The sequence below is a fragment of the Dunckerocampus dactyliophorus genome, chromosome 10 (assembly GCF_027744805.1).
Source record: "Dunckerocampus dactyliophorus isolate RoL2022-P2 chromosome 10, RoL_Ddac_1.1, whole genome shotgun sequence".
NCBI lineage: Eukaryota > Metazoa > Chordata > Actinopteri > Syngnathiformes > Syngnathidae > Dunckerocampus > Dunckerocampus dactyliophorus.
Window position 1 is genome coordinate 15,732,443 of NC_072828.1, and position 27,579 is coordinate 15,760,021.

Consider the following 27,579-nt stretch of genomic DNA (forward strand, 5'->3'; position numbering starts at 1 on the left):
TAAGTATTTTCTTTGCTCGCATTGTCACGTGGTCATTTTAAGTAGAACTATTTATATGTGTAAAATACCACCATTTGATGAAAAACAAAGCAGACCGTGTGCATCGACGCATATTAATAGTTTGTGCCATATTGCCTCCACTAGAGGGCAGCCGACTAAGCATAAGCGATCCTCAATACTCAGTATATCGCGTGCCAGTCAAAAGTTTGGAGACACTTTCTCATGCTGTTGAATGACAATGTGTCTCTAAACATTTAACTGGTACCGTATTTCAATAGAAGAAAACAATCTGATTGTTTCTCATCGTCATTAAATAATGGACAATTTAATATATTTAAATTATATATTTCAATAACCGTGTATGTATTTACTGTAGAGCAAATTTTGCCCAAAATAATCCTCTATAAAAATGACAATGACGTTTCAACTGTTAAGTTTCCTACATATTTCATGAGCTGCATACACGCAAATGTTCTGGTTATATTTCATATATTAACTAATGAGTAATTGAATTATTAGAATAATTATGATTATCCATTAATCCGTCACGGGGGTATACTGGAGTTAGTAAATTTTCCACTTGTCAGTATATTTAATTAAATACACGCAGTACATAAATAAATGCAGATTATATTTCACATTTTTATTACTTATTGGGCAATTTCATTAATTACCAAGTTATGAATCCAAATTGTAATTATTCTATTTACAAAACATGACATTGAGGTTTGCGTCATTCAGTTCCTAATCATTTTAGTTGAATAAATGAATGCTGATATTTCACACAGTCATTGAGTTATGTCTGAATAAATTGTGTTGTCCATCCATTTTCTGTACCGCTTGTCCTCACTCGGGTCACGGCTATGCAGGAGCCTATCCCAACTGTCTTCGGGCGAGAGGCGGGGTACACCCTGGACTTGTCACCAGCCAATTGCAGTGTGTTGTGTTGCTATTAGGTAATATATACAGTCAGGTCCATAAATATTGGGACATCAACACAATTCTCATCTTTTTGCCTCTAAACACCACCACAATGGATTTGAAATGAATCAAAGAAGATGCGCTTTAACTTTTGAGGGTATTTACATCCAAATCAGCTGAACGGTGTAGGAATTACAACAGTTTTATTTGTGCCTCCCACTTTTTAAAGGGACGTAATGGGACAAATTGGCCGCCCAGCTGTTCCATGGCCAGGTGTGCGTTATTCCTCTCAGTATCCCATTTACAAAGAGCAGATAAAAGGTCGAGAGTTAATGTCAAGTGTGCTATTTGCATTTGGAACCTGTTCAAGAACACTCTCCAGGAGGTACAGTAGATGTTTGTGTGTCAAAGTCAACAATCAAGAGAAGTCCTCACCAGGGTGAATGCAGAGACCACAAAATGTTGACCAGTAATGAGCCTCGAAAACAGGAAGGCCAGATTTAAGTTTGCCAAACAACATCTAAAAAAACGCCTTTACAGTCTGGAACAACATCTTATGGACATACAGTCATGGGAAAAAAATGATTAGACCAACCTTGTTTCTTCAGTTTCTTGTTCATTTTCATGCCTGATACAACTAAAGGTACCTTTATTTGGACAAATATAACAATGACAACAAAAATAGCTCATGAGAGTTACATTTTTTGGCAGTACAATGCTACAGCTATCATGTAAGAATTTACGTGGTTTGGTTATCATCAAGAAAACCATGGAAGTTGCTAGATATATCAGTTCTTACATTAAACGCTTATGAGCTATAATTGTTGTCATCATTATATTTGTCCAAACAAATGTACCTTTAGTTGTACCAGGCATTAAAATGGATCCATAAACTGAAGAAACAAGGGTGGTCTAATCATATTTTCCATGACTGTATGAGACAAAGAACAACTTGTACCAGAACGAGAGAAGAGTATGGAGAAGGAAAGGTACTGCTCATGATCCAACACATACCATCTCGTCAGTGAAGCATGGTGGCGGTAGTCATGGCGTGAGCATGGACGGCTGCCATGGGAACTGCCTCCCTTGTATTTATTGATGATGTGACTGCTGATAAAGCAGCAAGATGATTTCTGAAGTATTTTGGCCAATATTATCTGCTCACATTCAGCCAAATACTTCAAGATTCAAGAGTTTTATTGTCATATGCACAGTAAAACTGGTGGTTCTGCTATGGAATGAAATTCTTGTTCTGTTCATTCTCCCCAAAAAAGAAAGAAAAACACAAGAAAAAGAATAAGAACATAAGAAACATAAATACCAACAAATTAAGCAACAACAACAGAAGAGACATTAATACAAATAAATAAATAAATAAAGTGCTATGAGTGTGTGCGTGTGTTGCGTGCGGCGTGTGTGAGTGCTTCGTTGAGAAGCCTGATGGCCTGTGGGTAAAAGTTGTTTGCCAGCCTTGTGGTCCTGGACTTCAAACTCCTGTAGCGTCTGCCTGACGGTAGGAGTGTGAATAATGAGTGTTGTGGATGTGTGCTGTCCTTGATGAGGTTGTGTGTTCTGCGTAGGATTCTAGTTTTATAAATGTCTTGCAGTGAGGGGAGGGCTGCCCCAACAATGTTCTGTGAGGTCTTGATCACCCGCTGGAGTGCCTTCCTATCACATGTTGTACAGTTACCGTACCAAACAGTGATGGAGGCGGTAAGGACACTTTCCATAGTGCATCTGTAGAAGCAACTCAGGATTGTGGTGGGCATGCCAAATTTCCTCAGTCTTCTCAGGAAGTACAGTCTCCTTTGGGACTTCTTCATAATTTGTTGGGTGTTGTGAGACCAGGTGAGGTCCTCGCTGATGTGTGTGCCAAGGAACTTGAAGGTTTTCACCCTCTCCACCTCAGTCTCATCAATAAACAGGGGTCTATGCGGCTCCTTTTCCCTTGTTCTTGGGTCGATGATCATCTCTTTAGTCTTATTGTATTGAGAAGGAGATTGTTATCACGACACCAAGCTATGAGGTCCGCCACCTCTCTTCTGTATGATGTTTCAACACCATCAGTGATCAGGCCGATGACTGTAGTGTCATCCGCAAATTTAATGATGCTGGTGTTGTTCTGGGAGGCCACGCAATTGTAGGTGAAGAGCGTGTAGAGGAGCGGACTCAGCACACACCCCTGGGGGGTCCCAGTGCTCACAATTCTTGAGCTGGATGTGCGGTTGTGGACTCTGACTGACTGGGGCCTGCCTGTGAGAAAGTTAAACACCCAGTTACAGAGGGAGGGTGACAGGCCAAGTGTGAGGAGCTTATTTGTGAGTTTGTGGGGGCTGACTGTATTAAAAGCAGAGCTATAGTCTATAAATAGCATTCTGACGTATGTGTTCTGGCCCTGTAGGTGAGAAAGGGCTGTGTGGATGGCAGTGTTGACTGCATCATCCGTGGACCGGTTCTGGCGATATGCAAACTGTAGAGGGTCCACAGTTGCCGGGATGCTCTTTTTGATGTGGGTCATGACTATTCTTTCAAAGCACTTCATAACAATAGGAGTGAGTGCTATAGGGCGATAGTCATTCAAGCAGGTCACGTTGCTCTTCTTGGGTACAGGCACTATGGTGGTGGACTTAAAGCAGGTCGGTACAGATGCTTGTGCAAGCGACAGGTTAAATATGTCAGCAAGCACATCAGCTAGCTCTGATGAGCAAACCCGAAGTGCACGTCCTGAGATGTTGTCTGGGCCTGCTGCTTTTCGTGGGTTTGTTTTGTTTAGAACCCTGCGCACATCAGCTGATGTCACCATGAGAGGTGAGTCCTGTGTGCTCCCCAGGTTCAGCCACCCTCTCTGCTCATCAGGAGTTTGGGTGTCAAAGCGGGCATAGAACTCATTCAGCTCATCTGGAAATGTGGTTTGGCTGGACGTGGCTACGCTACTCCGCTGTCGATAGTCTGTGATGTGCTGGAGCCCCGCCCACATGCGCAGAGGGTCTGTGGTGGAATAGTAGCCCTCCAGCTTCTGTCTGTACTGTCTTTTGGCCTCTCGTATGGACCTCCTCAGGTCATATCTGGCCTTTTTGTAGTCCTCAGCGGTGCCCATGACAAATGCAGACAAACGAGCACGTAGCTTAGCCCTTACATCACAGTTCATCCAGTTTTTGGTTAGGGTATTTTCTGTAATACTTGGTGGTGGTAACAGTCTCTATGCATGTGCTAATGTAGCCAGTAACAGCAGAAGCATATTCATCCAAATCAACAGTACAATCTTCCCTCCCCGCTGCAGTTTTAAACACATCCCAGTTTGTGCAGCCAAAGCAGTCCTGAAGTACTTGATCAGTTTCTTCATTCCATACTTTAACTGCTATACTTACTGGGGGAGCTTGTTTGAGAAGTTGTCTGTCTGTTGGATAAAGGAATATGGAGATGTGGTCGGCTTTTCCAAAGTGGGGTCTTGGAACAGCCTTCAAAGCACCTTTCATGTTGCTGTAGACTTGGTCCAGGATGTTATTTTCCCTCATGGGAAAGCTTACATGCTGGTAATATTAAAAATACTTCACAAGCCATTAGACAGTGCTTCCCAGTGCAGATGGACAATGACCCCATGTATACTGTGAAAGCAACCAAAGAGTTTAAGGCAAAGAAGTGGAATGTTATGCAATGGCCAGGTCAATCACTTGACCTAAATCTGATTAAGCATGCTTGTCACTTGCTGAAGACAAGAACAAGAACAAGCAGGAACTGAAGACAGGTACGGTAGAGGGCTGGCAGAGCACCACCAGGGATGAAACCCAGCATTGGTGATGGATTTTTGATTGTTCCATTACTTTTGGTGCCTTAAAAAGTGGGTGTATTTCCTACACCATCCACCTGATTTGGATGTAAATACCGTCAAATTAACGCTGCAAGTCTGCAGTAAAAGTTTTTTTCATTTCAAAGCCATTTTGGTGGTGTTTAGAGGCAAAAAGGTGAGAATTGTGTCAATGTCCCAATAGTTGTGAACCTGACTGTAAATGTCCATGAAAAGACGACACAGGAGTTCTCGGTTTCAGCAATCTTCAAGTTTTTATTTGTTTACAAAGTTCAGATTGCAGTTTCATATAGTCCTTCCTTTAATGAGTAGAAAACCTTTTTTTGTTTGTTTTTTTTATAAGAATTAGTCAAAAGGCACAAAATTTTACAATATATACATTTGGATCTAAATTATAAATATATATAGAAAACAAAAGCAAAACCCAGAATAAAAGTGCTGAACACAGTTTCACTTTTTTCTCTTGTTTTTTTTTCCCAGAAAAAATAGACTTTGTTTAAAAATACATACAATCAGTAGCATGTTTTTGTGTCATTTTTTTGTTGTTGTTAGCAATAAATTATTTGAGTGATTTATAATAATACGCAAACAGTGGAGCAACATGTACAATGGTTACAGTATACAAACCCACCAAAGACCAAAAACACAACACGCCAAAAAAAAAAAAAAAAAAAAAAAAAGCTCCATCATAGCTGACAAGGAAGGGGTCGAGGTGGGGGGGACAGTAACTTATGATTATGCCATTCTTAGTGCAAAAATGATATAAACAAAACTGACAAAAGACCAATTTATGCAGTCAAAGATAAGGTGAAAAACGCTATGACGCTTGACGGTTTTCACTCACTCATATCTTGGAATGTTTTTTAAAAAGAAGCTAAATTACGCACAGTGTGACATAAATTAGAATATGGAAGCATCTGAGCGCGAGTGACTCCAAAACATAGATGTGGGCGAGATTAATTGTACAATTCACTAAAACTAAAGGTGTTTCCATTGAAAAACTTAAACCAAAACTACAAGGTTTGTGCATGTCCACCATCCACAGAAAACGAAACAACAAACAGCCTTTGATCGCTGCCCTAAGAAGGCATAAACATGTCCAATCACAACACCAGAGTCTAAAAAAGCAGGAGAAAGCAACCTGCGGCCCCTCGGCCAATGGACTGCGGGGAGTATTTGATTTAGTCCGCCGTGCCATTTTAAAAACCTCAGCGGAACTGTTTAACGCAATGCTCACAATATACAATAAACATTTGTTTGATCCTGCTTTGTTATCATTTTAGTATGGTTGCCCACCCCTGGTCTAAAACCTAAACGGACCCTAAAGTCACAGCACAGAGTTCAGATGAAATGGTACATACATGTGTTTAGTTCGAGCACTGTTCATCAGGGAAAATAGTTTTCATGTAAAATACCCCCGCTTCCTCCCCTTCGCAGACATTTTTTTTGTTTCTTTCCTGAGATTGTAGTGAATGGTAACGTCCGGGGAACACTTTGGTATCTCTTGAAAATGTATGAATGTTTGGAGAATTAAAAAAAAAAAAAAAAGACAACATGGAAATGAGTAGAAATAAATCCAGACACTGTACAGCAGAGTACAGAAACAGTGCAAACATATTTGGTGGCAGATTTGAATAGAATTTGTCCCTGACCAAAACATTTTGTACACTACTCTAATATATAATAAGCAGAATAACATAGCTAAAATCTAAAATATCCCTTAAATATAAATAACAATATTCTTTTTTTAACATAACAATGACTAAAACAAGTCTAGGAGATATATATATATATATATTTTAAAAGGTCGTATGCATCTCAGGAGGACTATGAAGGACAGGAAGATTCACACAGCTTCACCTCGTAAAATATTTGTCTGCTCGGTTAACAAACTGCTCTTTGTTTCTTATTGCTTGAACTCGTCTCCAAACGACAGTGAATGGGCACATGACATCGAGCAAATACGGCCTCGACGCCTGGAAAGAAAACCAATAAAGTTAATTTAATGAACTGGCTGTAATTATATGACATGTATGTCGAGTGTATGTATTTGACTTTTAATTCAAAGTTATTGTGTTTATTCGTATTATGCGAGATGGTGGCTATGATTACACGTGTGTTGTTCCTGCGTGTCGTGGGCTTTGACTTTGCGGCTTGAGTCGTTTTCTATTATGCAAGGTGGTGGTTATCATTAATAACATGAATTCATTAGATCGCATATCAGTGTTGAACGCATTCATGTGTGAGCAAGCATGCCATGGGATTTGACAATGCGGCTTACTCTTTTATTTCAACTGTAAACTTCTCACAGCTTTGACTGTGGTTTGAGTCCAGTAGCGTACATGGTGGTGGATATCATTAATAACTGGTGGTACATTCATTATATGACACGTCAGTGTTGCCACGGGGATGTGCTCATGCAAAAGCAGGCGGAATGTGGACTTGTTTTCAGGAATCTGTTTGTATTATGCAAGGTGGTGGTTATCAGTAATAACTGGTGGGTGGAACATACACATGAATCTATTGGTCTACGTTGTGCGTGCGCACATAATCATGTCCAGATGAGTCACCCTTGTCAAAAGAACTGGTCTTTAGATGTGTCCAAGTACAGCACAGATTGCCGAGTGTGAGCCTTCACTCAAATATGCAATGTGTTTATTTGACCGCAAGAGGGAGCCGTTACTAACGTGATGACGCTGAAAAATAATGAAATGGATGAGAATACTTGCAGAGGTTTTCTTTGCAGACGTCAAGACAATGAAAAAATGTCTCACTGTAATTCCTGACCGAAACGTTCGTATCGATGGTCAGACTGACACATGCAAAAACAAAAAAACACCACCACCAAAAGCACTTGAGACTTTCCTGAGAATTTTTAATCAAATCACGCCAGGAGTCGAAATCTCACTGTGTTATTTCGTCAGTTTAAAAAAACATGGTGATATTTTTGGATGATTTCTGTTCTGTTAACGCTTCTTGGTGTCGTTGTACACCACATGGAATCGTGCACTATTTCAGCAGGCACACACACACACACATGCCCACACACACATACTGTACATGCACACAGTCAAGGCTTCACGGAGGCCTCGTCTTGGAACCCGCCACCAGCATAGTGTAACACAAAAGGACAAAGCAAAAGGGACGAAAAAGTTAAATACAAATATATTTAAATTAAAATACAAATCTATACATTAGGCTACATGGATTTTTTTTCTTAAAAGACTGCATTTATAGATTTCTCCAAAGGCACTGTTTGCAGACTGCTGCTCCCCATTTCATCTACCATGAGGGGCGGTGGACACAAACAAGAGGGAGCGTGTCGGGGAAGGGAGGCATTTTAAGGTTTGTCAGCCAAAGTTTCTTCCTCTTCTATTCCAGTTCGTCACCACCTTTGCGTCTTGAGTCAAGCAAAGACATGTCAAGTTTTACAAAAGCTTCCAGCAATGTCCAATACCTCGTCAAAGGAGGGAAGTGGAGGAGGGGGTCTGTTAAAGGACTCTACGCGAGGATGAACAAGTTTTTTGTTCATGTGAGTTTGATAAAAGTTTACAGCTGCCATGAGCTGCGGAGGACACACTTTGGCGCAGACGTTCGTCGTCACCATAGCAACCAGGAGGAGGCGATCGCTACAGGTGGAGAGAGAAGACTGTGAGCAGGACAGGCAGTGATGTGACTATGAGGATGCGAGGGGTTGAGGGCTATAGAGGGGTCGGCTTTGGATGGGAGACAGCAGTTAAATGACACGTGTTAAAATCTGCTTTAAAAGCCGTTACAAGAGTGAGAATAAGCCGCTGTGGTTTAGATCCTCAGTCTTGCTGCCGGTAGTGAATGACGGACTTGCGGTCCGGCCCTGCCTGCAGCATGCTGTTCAGAGCCTCGCGCACGTCAAGAGCACCAGAGCTGCAGTGGCCGTTGGGCAGGGAGAGAGAGTCCGATGGGGGGAGGAGATAGTTGGCAGAGAAGTGGGAAGAAGTGTTTGCAAACAGAGAGGAGGAGGAAGGGGCCGGGTTGGAAAAGAGTGGGGAGGTTTGTACGAGGGGGGAAACGTGAGAGGAGGTGGAGGACATGGAGGAGGAGCTGGAGGAGGCCGAGGATGATGGGCTGGCTTTCTGCGTGGGCATCTGCGGGGAGATGGGCAGGTCAAAGAGGTCTAATAAGTCCTGGTGGTTGTTGCCTAGCAGGCCGTGGTTCTGCGGCTGCTGCAGAACCAAGGGCGGTGGCGGTGGAAGCTGCTGCTGTTGGGCATTCTGCGAGATGAGCGACTCCAGGCCGAAGTCATCCACGAACGCTCCAGATGGTCCCGTAAGGTTATCCAGGCCCAGCCCACCCTCGGTGCTGTCCGGCGACGGGGACGGCGAGCTCACAGTCAGGTCCAGAATTTCTTCCTGGGGTTTTTGAGAAGACAAACTGGTGGAGAGTGTGGTTTGATGGATGGGGACAGGCGGGTTCTTCAGCTGGGGGAACGAAGATAAGAAGGGCTGGGGGTAATATTGGGAGAAATTGGAGCTGTGGCTGACCGCGTTGCGTACAAGAGCCTGCTTGGAGGACTTGCTGGGCCAGCTGTTAGAGGTCAGTTGCTGACTTTGAGAGGGGTTTCTCTGTAAAGACAACAGGCCTTGACTCTGCAGGGGCTGCTGCAAGGCGGCCTGGCTGTGGGCGGCCTGCATCCTCTGTAGCTGGGAGATGCCTGCCATCTGTGCCTTTTGTAGCGGGTTCAGTTTCTGTTTGAGGATCTGGCTCTGGAGGAGTGACTGGGCCAGAGACTGGTTGGCAACCGGTTTCTGGCTGAACAGATTAGCCAGGAGGTGCTTGTTCTCTTGCTCCATTTTACGCATACGCTCTTCAGCCAGACGCTGCTCCAAAGCTTGCTTCTCCCTCTCCTTGCGCCGCCTTTTCACCTCCTCGTCCATTAGTAAAAGCTCCTCGCGCACTCGGGCCACGCAGATCTCTGGGATCTTGATGCCTAGAACAATCATTACAGAATAATTAGATTCATCTCTGCAACTACAGGATGCATTGTCATAATCCTGGTGTCATTTGAGTGGTTACAACTGTGAGATGCCTCCTGAATCCGTGTAAATATTATAAGTAACATAGATAAATAAAAATGGCACATAGTTGAGGGTTCATGTCTGCTCTCGCCTAAAAATCATTTTGAGTGAATATGTTTTTGGAATGATACAGGGGTAAGGTCACGTGACTAAAAATCTTTAGCACATTTATCACATTACCCTGTATGAAATCTGGAGCTAATAAAGTGAAGTACAGCAAAGTTATTCAACGTTATTGTGGTTTTAGTGGAAAAATTTCCAGGTGGACACTCCATGGTTTGGCATAACATGGCAGCATCTGTGATGTCAAGTTTTAGCAAGTAGAAGAAAATGTTTACCTGTGGTTGCAGACAACAGGTAACACATTATTTATCTCACCAACTCCACAGTGTACTGTCATCATCCTGGTATTAAGTGTAAATGTTACTGCAGGTAACACAAATAGCATAGTTTGGAAGTTCTCGCCTAAGAATACTTCAGTTTTAAGTGAATATATTTTCGGAATTATACATAAGCAAGCTTCATTGTCTGCAAGTCTTTGGCAAAACATGTCATTATATTCTGTATCAAATATGTAGCATATACAGTAATTTGAAGTAAAGCAGAGTTATTTTAGTTTTCATTGGAACTTTATCTTGGTGGGCACAATCTGGTTTTTGCCAAGTAAAAAAATAAAGTTTAGCTGTTGTTGCAGACTTTTAATGTTGTTACCAAATGACTTTGTAGGTGTATAGCTGTCATAACAGGTAATATTTGTGATGCTAATTAGGGATGTCCGATTCCAATATCATCAACCGATATTGGCATAAAAATGAGATATCATTTCATAACATTTTTTTTTCTCCTGCCGATAATAATGACGTGGAGCTCCACACAGCAACAAGCTTGCTAGCTCAGTATGTCCACGGTCTGGAATTATTTCCAGGTTCCCCCTTTAATTGTAAATATGCAACTTGCAATGATTGTAAAGTTCTATGAGGGGCGAGTAAGGTGTCTTCCTTCAATACTTCTAGAGTAATATCACACCTTAGGAAGAATCACTCACGCAGCGTTCATGGCGGAGCAGTGTGGAATGAGCCCAGTTTATAATTGATTGACTGATTGTATTAGTCCAGAGTTTGATACTTTGCTCTTTACTTTGTTCACATATGGATGTTTATGCCACATAGAAATGTGCAGCTTTCCAAACTGTATAGTTACTTGTATTATTTAATTGTCTTACTTTGTGATAGTAGACGAACATGTTATTTTAGTTGTTATTCTTTAATGATTTTTGTTGAGACAAAATGTTTAAATATGTCACTTTTTCTATAACTTACGTTGCATATTGCAGTATGTGTCCTAGTTTGAACAAACAGTATTTATGAAACGCATGCAGTGGCATCACATTAAAAGAAGCATAATGTGTTCATTCATTACACAAATTGTGCTACGACATTAGTTTGAGGGAAGAGTTGCTGCCTGTTTCGGCATCTGTAATGAAGTGCTGGACAATAACGGTAAGAAAGCCAGTATCTGTAAATGCCAACAAATTACATCTTACAGTTGCCGAGTTGTACCGTATGTTATGCTAACACGCAATTTTCTTGAGTTCATACTCACCGACTTGCTTGTTGTGCTGCTTTGTTTTGAGGCGAACGATCTGTAGTATACTAGAGCTGGTGATGTCTGACACCACATCGGACACCCGCTTCCACACACGCAGCAGAGCACCGCACAACATGTGGTACTGGCGGAGGCGCATGCCCTGGAAACACTCCTGGCCCTCTTCGGTTTTCTTACACTTGCCATTCCTATAGGAAGAGACAGATGTCATAGAGCCATGATACAACCAAATACACGGTTTGATTTCTCTTCTTGTACATACAACATAGTTTTGTCATCATGTGAGAGCACACATTAGTGTTGAAGGCTATTCCCTAATGACTAGCTCTTAAAGGGCATTTTTAAATCCTTGGGGAAAGGCACCTGACATTAAACCCCTGTCACAGGAGCCTAATGTTAACCAGCCTGATTGGATTGGACGATGCAGAGTAATCACGTGTGAGTGTGAGTGTGTGTGTTCTAGTTACCAGTTGGCATGGCTACACTTCTTCAAGGAGAAGCTGAACTGGCTCTCCCAGTTGTCCTTAGCCTCCTCCGGAGTCGTCTGGAGAAATAAAGGGAATAAAACATCTTAAGCTAAAAAGTTCATCTCATGAATTCTCCATGTTTATGCTCCAAGTGTCATGTTACCATGACACAAACTATGAAGAAGATTTTTTTTAATAGAATCTTTTTGATGAGATCATTTTGTTAAAGAGTTGCCTGCTGAGTAATGACTGCTTGCTTTACGCTACCATGACCACAAGGAGGCAGCAAATCTTTTGCAAATCTTACCAAATTCAGGTAAGTAAGAAAGTACTGTGCAAAAGATTTGACACTTCTTGTTATATCAATGTTATAATGACCATATATAACAAGAAGCTAATCATTGGCAATTATGATGATTTGGTGCCTTTGATGCCTAAAATGGCGAAAATAAATTCCGGTATTTGCACCTTTATTCAGATCCTCACCAAAATGGAATTTTCCCTGGACCATGGGCCACCGCTAGGTATGAGCCGGTTACCGGTTTCACGAAAAAGTCACTGTTTCAAAACCACCAAAACTGTTCGTCATACCATACTTACAATATGAGAGAAAGTGGAGGTCCAGCACGGCCACTCCGTAGAAATGATTTTTCAGTACTTTGCTGTTAATCCTCACAGTTGGAACTGGGCTTCGGTGTGTTGAAACCACAGGTGTGTGCTGTGTTGCCAAAAGTCGTGCATAGATAGCACCTTCTGTTAGCCGGCTCGTTTGCATTGAGCAGCGCTGGTACGACTGCACTGTTGTTGCCGTTTATTGCATATTACGTCTAGGGTCACCACATGTGGAGATGTGATTCAGAACAAGACAGGAATGGGGGATAAGTTGTATAAACAGTTTACTCTCTATTGAACAACAACCAACAACCACTTAGCAACCGAGAGGTTCAGTTGCTAAAAACAATCACATGACCCGGAAACGGAAGTTGGTGGAAAAGTGTGACCTGCACATTCACCACTATTAAATAATAACAGAACAGTTTAAAAAAATATTTATATTTTTACCTTCTTGAGCCACTTGATTGCATTTAGCTTTTTCTTTTTAACTAAGAAAATATGTACAGGTATATTGTGTTGACTTCAGTTGCAGGATTAGCCACAGCAGACTGCATTTTATTTATTTCTTATTTATTTCGGAAGAATTATTATTATTTTTTTGTCTTTGTTATTTATTTTAAATACATATGTTCCACTTTCGCACGGTGGTCTTGTGGTTAGCATGTTGGCCACACAGTCACAGTCTGGAGATTGGGAAGACCTGGGTTTGAATCTCCGTTGGGCATTTCTGTGTGGAGTTTGCATGTTCCCTCCGTGCGTGCGTGGAGACTCTAGCTTGTCCATAGGCATGGATGTGAGTGTGAATGGTTGTTTGTCTATATGTGCCCTGCGATTGGCTGGCGACCAGTCCAGGGTGTACCCCGCCTCTCGCCCGAAGTCAGCTGGGATAGGCTCCAGCATGCCTCCACGACCTTAATGAGAAGAAGCGGTATAGAAAATGGATGGATGCGCTACTTTCATCGTGTTCTATTGTATGGTTGAAAAATGACTGTTTTGACTTTTTTCCCTCTTTTCAATGAAGATATTTTAAAATAACACATTTTGAGCTGTAATTATAATACCGTGAAACCGTGATATTTTTGCCCAAGGTTATCATACCTTCAGAATTTCATCCTGGCCCATGCCTAGCCACCACATTACCAAGATTTGGGGATTTTTGTGTGTTTTACCTGTATCTGCCCAACTACTGTATGTGTTGTGTAAATATGTCTCGACTGCTGTGAAAAATGTCATTAAAAAAAAGATACATAGGGGTGGCTCAACACCTTTCCATCTAAAATGCATTAAATGCGTAAAATTAAGTGAAACAAGGTCAGGGCGGCACCTTTCGATAGCGTTGTTGGAGGTTATCAAGGCTCTCTGGGTGAGTCTGCTTGCCGATGTTGGGCTTGTATACGATGAAGTTCTTGCCTCTCCCTTGCTCGGCTAGCAGCACACACGGTTGGTTCCCTCGGAGCTAGAAAGACAGAGCAAGTTGTTATTTTCATTTGCAGGCACCCTCCTTCCTCCATCATTATGAAACTGACTCACCTTGTGGGACAAATAAAAGCCCTCATCAGCACCGGTGAGATTCAGAAACCTGTTGTAGGCTTCATCCCAAGGCATACCTCTGTCCACACTGATCTGCAGGGGCAAAAATGATGACACTAAAGCAGACATCCAAGAAGCACTAAGCAGAAGTTAACTCTTGAGGCTCCGTTACACTTTTTACCCTTAGGTCCTACAATTGTGTAAAAAACAACATTTTAACTTTTTACAACTTCTTACCTAATCATAGATAGAAAGTTGCATTTTTTTAATGTGGAAAAAACACACTAAAATGCATTATTATGCAATATTTTGCAAAAATTAGGTGCTATGTGGAATATTTGGGATGAGATTATTCAATAATAAATAATTATCATTCAATAGTCAATAATTTATAACGCCATTGATTTTGATGCATTATTTTTTTTGCTACGTTTGGTTTGTGATTATTCAAAATAAAATGTGATCCTTTCACTCTTAGATCCCAAACAGTCCCACACACTCAATAGCATAGCCAGTATACTAGATTAGTTTGTACTTTATTTATCCCACAATGGGGGCATTTGAAGAGGAAGAGGTAGCTCTACTTCTTTAGCAACCAGAAAAAAAAGCTCACAATGCAGTATACTGTATTCTTTCTTACTAACACTAGCTAGCTTGGCTCAACAGGAGAATCTGGCAGCGTCCATCCAAAAGCTATCAGCATTTACAAATATCCCGACAGATAATACACCTGAGCTGATACGTTATATGGTTCCTACCTTGTAAAGAACCACCTGTCCATCCTGAGGGTTTCCGACTGTCAAAAAGGTTTCCTGCTTTTCCTCATAAATCTCATCATTACCTGGAGCCAGATCTGTTCGTCACACAAAAGAAAGTCAACCATAATATGACATATTGTATACACAATAAACTGTATATTGTTTTAAAGTGTAGTATAGACAGTGGATTTAAACTCAGTACCTAAGATGCCCATGTCATATTTGCCCTCCTTCTTGTCTTTCTCGATTAGGTAGTCAAAATTGTCGGTGAAGTACTGGAAGAGATGGTTCTGCTTGTGGACCTCCAGGCCCAGGATGCGATTTAGGAACTTGGTGATGCTACAGTCTAGAATTTAAAAACAACATTTATAAGTTAGCCTGTGTTGGCAAACCCAGGTATTGCAGGTTTGATCTTACATACACTACCTACCTTTCTCTGTACTAATCCCAAAGCGTGACTCCCTACAGAAGATGCCCACATCCATCATTCCATGTTTCATATCTAACATAAAGGGGAAAAAAGACAGTTAAACACACGTAAGTTCACTTTGTGTTATCTTATAGGCACACAAACAGTTCACTCATACCTCTGAAAAACATGGCGTCGCCTCCGGGATAACCTTTGGGTACAGGCACCTTATTCTGTATGTGGCCGAGGATTGCTTTGGTGATTTTATCCAGAGCCTTGGTACCATACTGCAAGCAAGAAGGAGCACATATGGTACAGGTAAGATATCTGTAGCATATCAATAATAACCGTCAGAATTAGGATGACAATGCTGTCATACAGTAGCACCTTCAAAGTCAAATGCTCCCAAAGGTCAAACTACATTTTATGGAAAAATATCCTTCAAATGTCACTTAACCATCAACATCATCATGCAAAACATCTGTAAATATGTTAAGATTGCAACTCAGTGAGCATGTTTTGCGTCTCTGTATTTTAGTGTGTTTTTTGTGATGCCACCACATAATTGTACCAGGGATGGCAAAGTGTGATGTTGACCATAGAACTGCAACTTACTGAGACATAGGAGACGATCTGGCTGCTCAGTACAATCCATCATCAAATGTCACATTTTTAATTCCAGCATTACCTAATAAGTGCTACTATGTGCTGCTATGCAAAAACCTTCATGTTCCCTCTCAATTACGTGTCTGTCAGACATCTTCAAAGGATGAGTAGTTTTACTTTTAGTTTTATTTAAATTCTTATACAGTGCTTAACTTACTTTTATACATGGTGAAAAATGTCAAAGTACGTCAAACTTTGCAGTTAATAAAGGTTTTACAACAGCGTGTTTGACACTGTAGCGGATTAATCTATATTACATTATTTCCTATGAGACAACTTCAAAGTCAACCAGCATCATGTTGTTTCCAGGCATTCGTTAACCTACCTTGTTCTCAAAATTGTACTTGCTCAGGTCTCTAGACTCTGTGGCTCTTCTGTCTCCATGCGTTAACGCACCCTGCAAAGAGGACAGGCATTAGCATTTTGACACACTTTAGCGTCACAGTGTTTCCCATACATTCATTTGTGGTGGCCCACCACAAATAAATTTGGACTGCCATAAATAAGATTTGGCGCTACCTGTTTCACCCTCGCTCATAAACACATACAATGGGACTGTTGTTACAACGTCGTACAGTAGGTAGCGGTATGCGTTGTAACGCTGCTTCTTAACACACTTCCTACGCACCTGTTCCGCTAGAGAATAAGAAGATGTAGCAGAAAGAGCAGTGTCGTGACCTTAACAACTTTATTGCTTCATTTGTGAATATTCAGACCCCTCTGGATACTCCTTCAAAGAAAGCGACTAGCGACCAATCTTGCAACTTCTTCTGGTCTTACTGGAGACGTGGAGACGGACATGAAAGCATATATCGCTCCTCTCAACGAGCAGCGGGTGCTGTTGTGGGCCCCTACCCCATTTTAAAACACTCACAGGCGGCTTTGTGGTTGTGACAATGTATTGTTTAAAAAGAACACAATACATTGTCACAAGTTCATTTGCATTTCTATTAAAGCTGTCAAAAATAACGTGCTTTAAATAATGGTGGTGACTAAATTAATTACTTTAAAACTTTTTACGTAATTAAGGCATGTGCATCATGGCAAGCCACATCTCTGTTATGACGAAAGTGGCCACAGTATAGTGTCCTCACGGATGTACACTTTTTTTTTTTTAAAGTTTTACTCAAATCCAACACCGTATATCTATCTCCCCACGACGTAGATTCACACACAGACACACTGAACTCTCAAAATCTACGCCACTGTGTAAGTAGGCAACACAGAATTAAGATCCCTCTGGTAGTGTGACTGCAGGCTCTCTCTTGTCTGTTTTCCATTCCACATTAAAATGTGTGGGAGGTGAGAGGGGAATTTTGTGAAAGCAGTCGGCAGTACTAGGCTGATATTGCCTGCCCACACAGACAAATGGCGGATATGTCTTCACGGCTGCTCTAAAGTCAGCCAAGATGCAAAGGTAGCCAAGTGATGAGTTCAAATGGCGACATAGTGAATAATCTTAATAAAAATTAATACACTTAACATTAATACATTTAATGGTCTGAGTGCAGGCAGTCTTGCAAGCAGAGCAGAGCAGCACCACACGGCATATGACCCATGGATTTACTGAGCACGCTTGACAAACACAGCTTGTGGCTTCCTGGAAAGGCCTATCCCTGAGTACCCGCTTACCCCTCCACCCCTTTCTCCTTTTTCTGTCATGCACTGTCACTCTGGAAAAAAATAGCTGGCACAATGCTGATTATGGCAAGTGACCATGGCGTTGTAATTCATCTGCTACATCGAGAAAGACGCAGAATCCCTTGTAGGTTCAATCTGGTGGAATATGCTGGGAAGAACAAGACCCACAGGCGTCGAGGGTGACAGCTAAAAACCAAAGCAAACAATTTTCCTCTCCTACTCAAAGAGATAATACGGATGTAAAGTTGCATTTTCCCATGACACACTTGACGGAAAGCAAAAAAAGGCCAGTGTGGCACATTCATGCATCATGAATAGGGGTGTCATGAGGCACCCAACTCACGAGATAAGGCAGTGCACGAGATTAGGCCCACGACAACAAAACGAGAGTTTAACATTAATTTTAATAAACTACAATGAAAAAATATGACTAGACAAAAACTTTTTTATTTAGCTGGGTCACAAAACAATGCAGGTACATTTTGAAATGTTTATGGTCCCACAAATTGACGCTCAAAGATATTGTCAGCATTTTTGAAACCAAATAAACCACTGTTATGATAATATATGATAATAATAATGAATACAGCTCACTGTTTTTCTCTTGTCTACTTGTCTTTGTCGATTTACGTCAGGACTGTCCAGTTGTCCTTTGATACAGGGTTTCCGCTACATGTAACTGATTGTCGCCACAACAAAATAAAAGCTGCCACACCTTAAAAATGAGTGTTCTTATTTAATCTTGAAAACAATTTTAAGTAATATATTTATGAATGGATATATATTCTACATAGATACATATATAGCTTATTATTTACGCACATATTGACCACAATTAGTTAGAAAACAATGTAAAATACAATAAAAATGTTTCACTGCCCCTTATTTTGATAAGCATGCACCGGAATTGCCTGTCTGCCCTGTTGGCACTTGCGCATATGTGACCAGATAAAAGTACGCGGCATGTCATGTGTTGATGTTCACTTGGTTTCTTATTATCGAGAGAATGACAAAAAGCCCCGAAAAATGTGAAGTCAATTGAGACAGCTCAATTGCTAACCCTATCTATGCCAGCGTGTGTTATCGCTCACGTTTCAATCTCATTCCACTTTCTGGCATTTTTGTTTACACATTTTGCCTGGCTGGCAGCAGCTAGCTATCTCGTTTTTGTCCCATGGGCGAGCTACAAGTTGTTATCACGTTCATGTAATACATCAATCATCATCACAATTTACTTTTTTGAAGTGTCACTTAGATATCTTGCTCTCTTGGTATCATTTTAATACTTATGTCTTGTCTTCGAAACACTAGTTGTGTGTCTAAGTTGTTCAACAGAAACACACACAAAAACAGTGTGTCCAGCTTTAAGATAGTGGCGCGATCACAGGGGTCTCCACGGTAGCTCGTATGTTAGCAGTAACTCCCTAGCCGATGTTGAGTAGTTCACCAAAGAATATTTGCTTCACCTCTTAGTATTTTTTGTAAGTGTTCTATTCAAACATGACGGCTGTATTTAATGACCACTGAGCACACTGAGTGGAGATGTGCTTTGTAAAAGTACAATTTTAAATGTTGGCTGCCTCATGAAAAACAAATAGCTAACCTCTCCTTTCTTTTTCTCAGAGTAGATTTAAGAGTGCTGCAAGTTGGATACAGCTGTACTACCATAACCCTGGACTCAGAATTTATACAGGACACATTTCTATAACAAAAATATTTAAATTGTATATTTTGTTAATTGTGTTATTTTGAACTAAATATATATATTATTGAACAATTAATTTCCCATGTATTCAGATTACAGGCATTAAATTAAATTGAGGTTTGTGTCAAATAGTAAAAAAAATGTGTACTTTTGTACTAGTCACATAGTACTATTGGAGTTAATAGGTCAGGTAGCAAAAGTATAATACGAAAAAGCTTTTTCTAGTTACACAATGCCTTTTTGTTTTACTTTTCCACTATTGTTGGGTTATTGTTTATTTCTGCAACGAGCCATGTTCCACAGATGGCCCCTGCGCCACACTTTGGAACTTTGGATACGAGGGGTGGGTGAAATGATTGATTCTTAGCTGCATCGCCATGCAGACATTGACGATTATTCATCAATTCAAAAATGTCAATAATCGATGCTGACGAAACAAACAAAAAAAAAAGAACAAAAAGACAGAAAGAGGAAATGCCGCCCGGGCATTTTATGGTGGTGCACCTACGACGCTACCAGAATGGCTGAGCGTAAACTCTGACCCGCAACCAATGGATTTCAAGCGAGCGTCTGGAAGCACTTTGGCTTTCACGTAGTGGCAGGTAAAAATGAGCTGGACAAGAGCCAGACGATATGCAAGCTTTGTCATACAAGCTTAAAATATTTTGGGAACACAACAAATATGAAAAACCACATAGCACGTTTCCACCCGAACCAGGAGGAAAAACAGCCAGCTGAAGTTGCTGCCGACCAGAGAACCATCGAGCAGGTGATGACAAAATTTTCCACCCAACTTGGAAAAGGCGCTGTTATGTCACCGTAACGAAATCTCGTGAGATCCCTAATCATCAACACACACCTGTAAAAACACAAAACAGCAGTTATATTTACCAGGCTCTCTAGCCTCTTTGCAACTATGGAGGCGAAACGTCTCTCCCCAGCTAGCTCCGAGATCAGGAAGATGTACTCTGGAGCAGTCACTTGATTGGACCGATGAGTACGGCCTAGAAAAACATGATTAAAAAAAATCACTATTAACATTCAATTAATAGCAGCAACACTTCCACTTCCATCATCATTCCATTAGGCCTGGTGATTCACTGAATTAAAATGGTTTTAACAATACCAGCTGCTGCTTGAGCAGTCTTGATGATACACAGTATGATGGATGAGAGTGGATAGCACGAAGAGGGTGATGACATGATAGGGTCAGCATCATCAGATAATATCACATTAGACAAAGATCCCTTTTCTTCAACAGGCTCTCGTTTTTTTGTTGCAGGCATGCACACAGACACACAAGTGCCGCTAATGGAAATAATTAATTGAGCTGTTAACATGACAATGAAATCATCAGAGACCCATAAGGCTACAACATAAATACAGAAAATGATGCACAAAAAGCAGGGGAGGCACTTTCTACTGTATCTGACTAATTGCACTAAGTGTAATTACAGCAAGTGTAAATTCTGGAATGTAAATTAAATGTTTCTACGGTTTTAGATCCACCAATTCATGACAATACGACCAAAAACCCTTGAAAAACTCATTGTGCCTGGAAAATTGACAGGACTCACCAAACTGCTGAATGGCCCTGTCGGCGCTCCAGGGCAGCTCCAAGGTCATGTGGACACGGCGCCTCTGATTCCTCACTCGCTTGTCCGCCTGCAGGGAAATTCCAGAGCTGGCTGCCTCGGAGATGATGGCCACCAGCTGGGGGAGAAGAAAGAAGGGATGGATTATGTTGTCTACCAGAAAACTGCAAAGTCATACAAATTACAGACTCCACACAAAAAAATGTGCAATAGAATGACACTCATATTGTTGTACCCCCAACTTTAGAACTGTTCCATAAGTTCCAATACTAAGGTTAACTCAAAAGTTACCTGACTCGTGAATGACACTGAATTCATGAGAAATGAAAAATGCCATAACGTTACCAAATTGAAGAAAGAGATACTATTTTTCCAGTGTATTGTTGTAAACACAATTTAAATGTGATCCAAGCCTCTTTCCCACAAAATGTTAACATTTATCCACCCTTGGCTTTCTCACAGAATCCAACCAAGTAATCTATTACCTGAACTATGTGCGCTTCACACGTGAAACGATATCCTGCAAAATAGGTAATTCCATGCCTGATAATTACATGAATGATAATGTTAATGCAACTAAAGTGAATCTCGGGTACCACACATAACACACTCTGGTTCTAGGATTGCAGAATTCCACCTGTTGCGCCCCTGTTAAGCACAACATTCCTGTGTATGTGTACACTTTTACACAGTGACATGTTACAGCAAACAGATAATTACACGTGGTGATGTCCGTGCCAGTGTCGGTCTAAAATACTTCACGTTATGAAATAATTACTTTCAACACAACAGAAACAAAGGAGTCTTGACAATAGATACTCTTTCGCACAAGCTTACACAACTGATACCACCTCGGAAGCCTGCCTATTTGGGTGTCGACGACGACCCCCTATTCAGTGGAGGTACTTTTCACAAAGAGCAGCGACACAGTAAAAGGGTGCAACATTCGCAGCTCAAATAGGCAGTGTGAAAGAGGCTAAAAGCGCTGTCCTGCCTCTGTTAGAGTATACCGCTGGACGTGGAAAATTGCAGCGAAAGCTGCATTCTCCCAGTCCGTATTGTTCACACATAACAGCATGCAAAAAGTGTGAAAGCGGCTGTGGATTGCTGACCTTCTCTGCCCCCATGAAGCGATCCTTCTCCTTGACGTTGATGTGATCAATGGTGAGACCCTGCTCGGCACGTGACTCGTAGCGGACGCTGCCATCAGGACGCCGCACCACGCGGCCCTTGCGACCAGTCATCTATTACAAGGGGGATGAATCATTAGCTGAATGAGCTAAGCTATCAGAAAAGTAAAAGCTTGCTGTATGTTTCAGCCTTGCACCTCTGAGACTTTGTCCGGCCCTCCAAACTTATCAATGAGCTCGTCCAGGGTATTGAGAGGTAGTTCTTTTCCCAGCTGTGATATCTTGTTGAGGAGACCCTGCTTCATCTCCTCTATCCTGACTGGAGGTGCACAGGGTCAGGTGTCAGCCACATTGATGGATAACAACAAAATCCACTAACCAGTCTGGCAGCTCGTGTGGTTGACAAAGATGACATCATCATTGTCCAGCAGCGAGTCCGGCGAGGAGTTGGAATCTGTGTCCATGCCGTCAGAGTCGCTACTGCTGTCGTCGCTGATGTTGATGACACCGCCACTATCCACCGTGTGCTTGGGGACCTTGGGCTGCCGACCGCGAGGCTTACCTGAAGGGTGACATTATAGCAGGTGATTCTACGATAGGGGCTACCTGCATTGCAGTCATATAGTAGAACTACAATACCTTCTACCACATGATTACCGTATTACCGTAAGAGTATGAAATATGAGTACAATTATGCAAACAGAAGAATCTAACTGAAAATATGCACAAATGGAGGAAAACCATGCCAACAAACTGCTGCAGGTTCAAAAAGCCTTTATTATTGCCCCGTCTCTGGCCAATAACAAACAGGTTCCACTGTAGTGACAAGTGACAAATGTGCGCTTACGTTTTCTCTTATTCCCGGGTGCTTTCTCTCGTCGCTGTTTCTCAGAAGGGAAATGTTTCATCACAAGGGAGTGGAACACTCCCCTGAAGGAAAGAGAACAAAGCATTAGGGCCACACAAAGCAGTTTTAAAAATACATTTCTGTTCTGTGTTCTTTCATTTAAGACAGTAATGTCACTGATGTGAACATTCTTTCCAATAAATCTGCCCAAGGGTTAAATGAATTAAATCACCTCATATATACTAAAAGTGTAGCTCACTCACTCTGCAGCAGAGACAAATCTGTCAAGATGCCCATCATTCTCATCCAGGACTTCTCGGGTACGTGACTCTCCAGTGGACTGCAAGCCAATAACGATGCACTGTGTCGGACACAAGTATATTTTATAACATCACATGTTTCCGCCCATGTATGCATGGTCATACTGTACAATGAAAACCATCTGAACATGTCCTTTTTTTGTATCAGGAAAATGAAAGAAAAATTTGTTTTTTATTGGACAGCAACAATATGTACAATTTATTTCCTGGCCGGATCTTCGTCTGGTCATTTCCACATTGCATGCAAATGTGCCGACTCAGCGTTCCACAGTGAAATTGTGCTGACCTTTCCTGCCTCCAGCTCTTTCTTGGCCAACTCTACCAGGCAGCGGACCTTGGCAGCGATACAGAGGTATTTGAAAAAGCGCTGGTGAGACGACCAGAACTGCCCCCACAGAGACTTCCTGCTGACCAGGCCCAGCTCGTCGGCGGCACGCATGAAGACTTGAAGCGCCTCTGCCCACTAAGCAAAATGAAGGAATACTGTGAGAAGCGTGTTCTTCTACCCAATGACCGCATGACGATGTGTTGTGGCACTCACCAGTTTGGCAGCTTTATTGTAGACCAGCTTGAAATCGCTGTCCAGTCCGATCTCTTCAATGCGGAAAGACACCCCTGAGAAGCTCAACTGCCTGGCTATGTACATCCCGCTCACTTTCATATCCATGGCAACAATCTCCATGGCACCCACGCCTCTGTGTATGTACAGCATACACATCATTCAGCAAAATAAAATCATGTAACGCAGCCATAATCTGCAAGCCGTATAGCGACATTGAGATGTAAACTACAGTGTTTCCTCAAATAGTGGCCTCAGCTCCAGTAAATGTGCCTCATTTTATTGTTCTGTTAAATAAACACACACCGCACCTCAAGGGCAAAAATGTTCCCATCTGATAAATTTGATTAAATAAACAGACAATGTTTTCAGCAACATTCTTAACTATCGTACGGGTATAAAGATCAGGTTATCACTGTATTATAAAACTACAAAAAGCAAAACTACTAACCATTTGAAGACACCTGACAGAACAAATAATGGAAAGTAATGGACAGTAAAAAAAAAAAAACAACTACTTGTTGGCAAACTTCTCTTGTTATTTTAATGCTAGTCAGCTGCATGTTATATTTACGTAACTATAATGCTTAAAATAAAAGTATTCTGTTTGTAATTGATATTTCACTAATTGTATTGCTATTCTGTGTGCCGTGAAAAACTCGTCCAAAATGGCCAGCACTGAAGGGGTTGTCTTTTGAAAAATTGATTGAATGAGTTAAAGGATCACTGACATGAACATATTGTTTGTAATTATGTTCTACATTGTTCGTTTTTTGAAAGCGAACGGTAACTTTGTAAACATGGCGGCCATCATGATGGACTCAAGGCCTTAGAAAAGAGTAAAGAGGATGGACGAAACAGAAGATGTTTACAGTCATTATAGCAAAGATTTGAGCGATGTGTTAATAGTTTTCGAGGAGGAAGAAACAACTGGAACTGAAATATAGAACTTGCAGAACACGGAATTAAAGCCGTATTTATTCAAACCACCGACGATGGAACTAGCATGTCTGATGCGGAGGTGTCCGATGACAAAGACATGGAGATGAAGATTGGTCGGCTTCATGGTGGTAAGTGTAAATTACCTTGGGAGTTGCTTATCCTTCAAATAGTTTTAAATTCATGAGCGCAAAGGGGTCTTTAGAGCCTTTTTGATCGTGTATTTCGTCACCGTCACCACCCCACACCATCAAATATCACGGTGAAAGTATGTTTTTTATGTACAATGCTTTGAATGCTGTTGCTATGGTGATATAGTGTTTAGAATACAATATGTAAATAACACATGACTCTGTTCTGTGGCAACTTTTGACGCCATCTATAGCATCAGGAATAGCATCCTGGCATCCAAAATACGTTTATACCATACTTTCAAGCGAAATGCTTCTTGTAAAGGTGTTCCTTCATAACAGTCTTCAGTGAAGTGAACGTTGCAAAGAACAGAACGCGAGGCGGGCGTCCATTTGTCTGTTGTTCTCTGTACTTACTTCGTTCATTGTAGTCCTAAACCTTTGTCTTTTGGAAAAGAAATAAAAAATTAGAGTATCACTCGGACACTGTGAACAGCCAGTGGAAACAACGTTTTGGCATGACTACTATTTTGATGAAAAATATACTGAACAAAGTCGACGATCTATCTCTAGAAGGGTTTGTTTAATACGTGTTAGCTGAGAGCTGCACCTTTGCCGTTGTCACTTGGGAAACGCCCCTTTTCTAAGGCGTTCAGTCCATCACAGTGCAGCACGTACCATAAATGTAATTTTTGCTAACATGAGAGTCTGTTATTTTATTTATGTTCAATGTCTTATTTTCTCTGATTATATCGACTATATTGGGTAATACAAATGTAAAGGTGACTATATGAGTGTTGTTACATGTCTAGAGTGCTCTAATAATGTTAAGAACAGTATTTACAAAACCGTAAACATGCTATAACTATGAAAATATTCTATTTATTAATATTGAATCTTACGTCGCGGAAATTCACTTATCTCTGTCGAGTGTGGAACCAATTAACCGCAATCAACGAGGGATGACTGCAATTTGCAGAACATCAGACATTACAAACCTCTTCTCAATAGTATGCAGGAAGTCATCAAAGGTCCTGAAGGGCGTACCCTCACCCCAGATACCCAGGCGGCTCATGTAGATCATGTTCTTTGGCTCAGAGGCACCTAATAACGTATATGTATATGTTAACTTGCGTTGTGCTGTATTGCGTTAAGGCACCACTGCTTCAACCTACCTGTGGCACTGGCATACACTACTCTGGCCCGTGGCAGCTTGTTTTGCAGATCAAGCACTGCCTTCCCCATCTTTGTTGATGTGGCATTCTTGGCTTTGTGGCATTCATCAAAAATAATCTATGGGGTAAAATGTGGTCAAGGACAAACAAACAACAAAGGGTAGAACGAGGAAAACAGCACAGTCGAGAAGGAATGTGTGTCATCCTGAAAATGCAAGGATACAACTCCATCAAAATCAGGCTTGCACCAATCCAGGATCTGTTTAATCCTCGTGCGGTGCTGCCCTCCCGCCTGACTCTCGCCAATCAGCGCGGAGTACGTTGCAAAGAGGACTCCTTCTGAGGTAGCTGTGTCTCCATATTTAATCTGCAACACAGTCTCACAGTCAGCAAGGCAGCTTTGTGCAGGTCCACTTTCTGCATGACAGCACTTTCAGTATGGACTCACTTTGTTTAAGGCATGCACAGGAATATTCGGTGCATCTATGTCTTTGAGATCTCTTTCTGCATCAAATTTCAGGTCATTGGATATGCTGAACCTGCGGGTGGCAACAGTAGGATTATTAATACAGTACAAACAACTAGTCAGAAAAATCATATGCAAATCAGGTGATGTTGGCTCCAAGTGTGAATTTCATGTCGGTCAAGTGAAACGTGGGTCTAGCTGAGCATGAGCTCATATCCTATTGCGCTGCACTGTGTTTGAAGGCTACAATTAAGATGGCATTACATTGAGTCATGCCTCATCCTTAACACAAAAATCACTCTGGTGAAGATAAACACAAAGGCATGTATGAATAAATACAAATAAAACATCTCAAATAATCAGCGCACTAACAGATGCAACGACATCTCATGCCAGTTATAGGATTTACAATTTTGCCCCCTTTACGACAAAAGGTGGGCAAACTCGGGAATAAATGCAGGCAATGTAGCATAAAAATAGTGGTGGTGCAGGAACAAAGACGACACATAACTGTTTTGTGACACATAACGCTGCTGTTGTCTTTGTTTGGTTTGCGAGTCAGCCAATAGGAACACACCATGAAATGATGTACATATCACCAGTCTACAAAGCTACTATCATCAGCACCGAATAAAAAAGGGACCGGAGAAACTGAGACAGAAAATTATACATACATTTATTTATAATAAGGTGTGCAGTGATCATGTTAGCTGGCTAAAGCTAAAGGTAACTGACCATTTAATTACTTTTCAATGGTAAGCAACATGACAAGCAATGATGCTGCATTTAGAGTATGAAATTTGCCCCGCCATAGCCATGATTTAATGTATGATCCATCACACAGCGTGGACATCCAGTAAATTAATAATCAATTTCATGTCATACACTGAGGCTTGCATTAATCTTATCAGATTTCCAACATGGTACAGTGCTTAACAGGCATTATACACAGTAACTATTTCTCTATTACAAATGCTTCATGAATGGTGGAGGTAGTCTGCCACGGTTAACATGCCCAATCCTCACCATAGTGCTTTTTTCCTTCCCTTAAGGTAGTTTTCCAGGATGATTCCCGCAACAGTGCGTCCTTTCCCAACACCGGCTCCATCTCCAATCAGGAAGCCTGCTCGCTGGTTGTTCTGAAGGATGACCTCGTGTTGCTGGGCAAATTGGAAACAAAGAGACGAATCACTCATTGTTCAGGGTGAAAAAAAGAATATACTGTATGCAGATCTGTGTGG

The 27,579-nt window shown here is 41.4% G+C and overlaps 1 protein-coding gene across 1 annotated transcript in view; it reads right to left on the reverse strand.

Annotated features, from left to right (window-relative positions):
• Positions 1-7,878: 7,878 nt before the first annotated feature.
• The window catches only part of si:ch73-63e15.2 (protein strawberry notch homolog 2), a 77,011-nt gene continuing 57,310 nt past the window's right edge, over positions 7,879-27,579 (reverse strand). Inside the window, exons 9-32 of the mRNA XM_054789075.1 lie at positions 27,365-27,498; positions 26,321-26,411; positions 26,096-26,239; positions 25,873-25,990; positions 25,696-25,801; positions 23,610-23,763; positions 23,355-23,531; positions 23,012-23,109; positions 22,749-22,831; positions 22,281-22,463; positions 22,099-22,220; positions 21,884-22,015; positions 20,754-20,889; positions 20,068-20,180; positions 16,156-16,227; positions 15,343-15,451; positions 15,186-15,257; positions 14,958-15,101; positions 14,756-14,850; positions 13,998-14,090; positions 13,792-13,923; positions 11,853-11,929; positions 11,383-11,573; positions 7,879-9,692 (exon numbers count right to left, since the gene is read on the reverse strand). Coding sequence (XP_054645050.1) covers positions 8,536-9,692; positions 11,383-11,573; positions 11,853-11,929; positions 13,792-13,923; positions 13,998-14,090; positions 14,756-14,850; positions 14,958-15,101; positions 15,186-15,257; positions 15,343-15,451; positions 16,156-16,227; positions 20,068-20,180; positions 20,754-20,889; positions 21,884-22,015; positions 22,099-22,220; positions 22,281-22,463; positions 22,749-22,831; positions 23,012-23,109; positions 23,355-23,531; positions 23,610-23,763; positions 25,696-25,801; positions 25,873-25,990; positions 26,096-26,239; positions 26,321-26,411; positions 27,365-27,498 — 3,933 coding nt within the window. The 3' untranslated portion in view covers positions 7,879-8,535. The remainder of the gene's footprint in view (positions 9,693-11,382; positions 11,574-11,852; positions 11,930-13,791; positions 13,924-13,997; positions 14,091-14,755; positions 14,851-14,957; positions 15,102-15,185; positions 15,258-15,342; positions 15,452-16,155; positions 16,228-20,067; positions 20,181-20,753; positions 20,890-21,883; positions 22,016-22,098; positions 22,221-22,280; positions 22,464-22,748; positions 22,832-23,011; positions 23,110-23,354; positions 23,532-23,609; positions 23,764-25,695; positions 25,802-25,872; positions 25,991-26,095; positions 26,240-26,320; positions 26,412-27,364; positions 27,499-27,579) is intronic.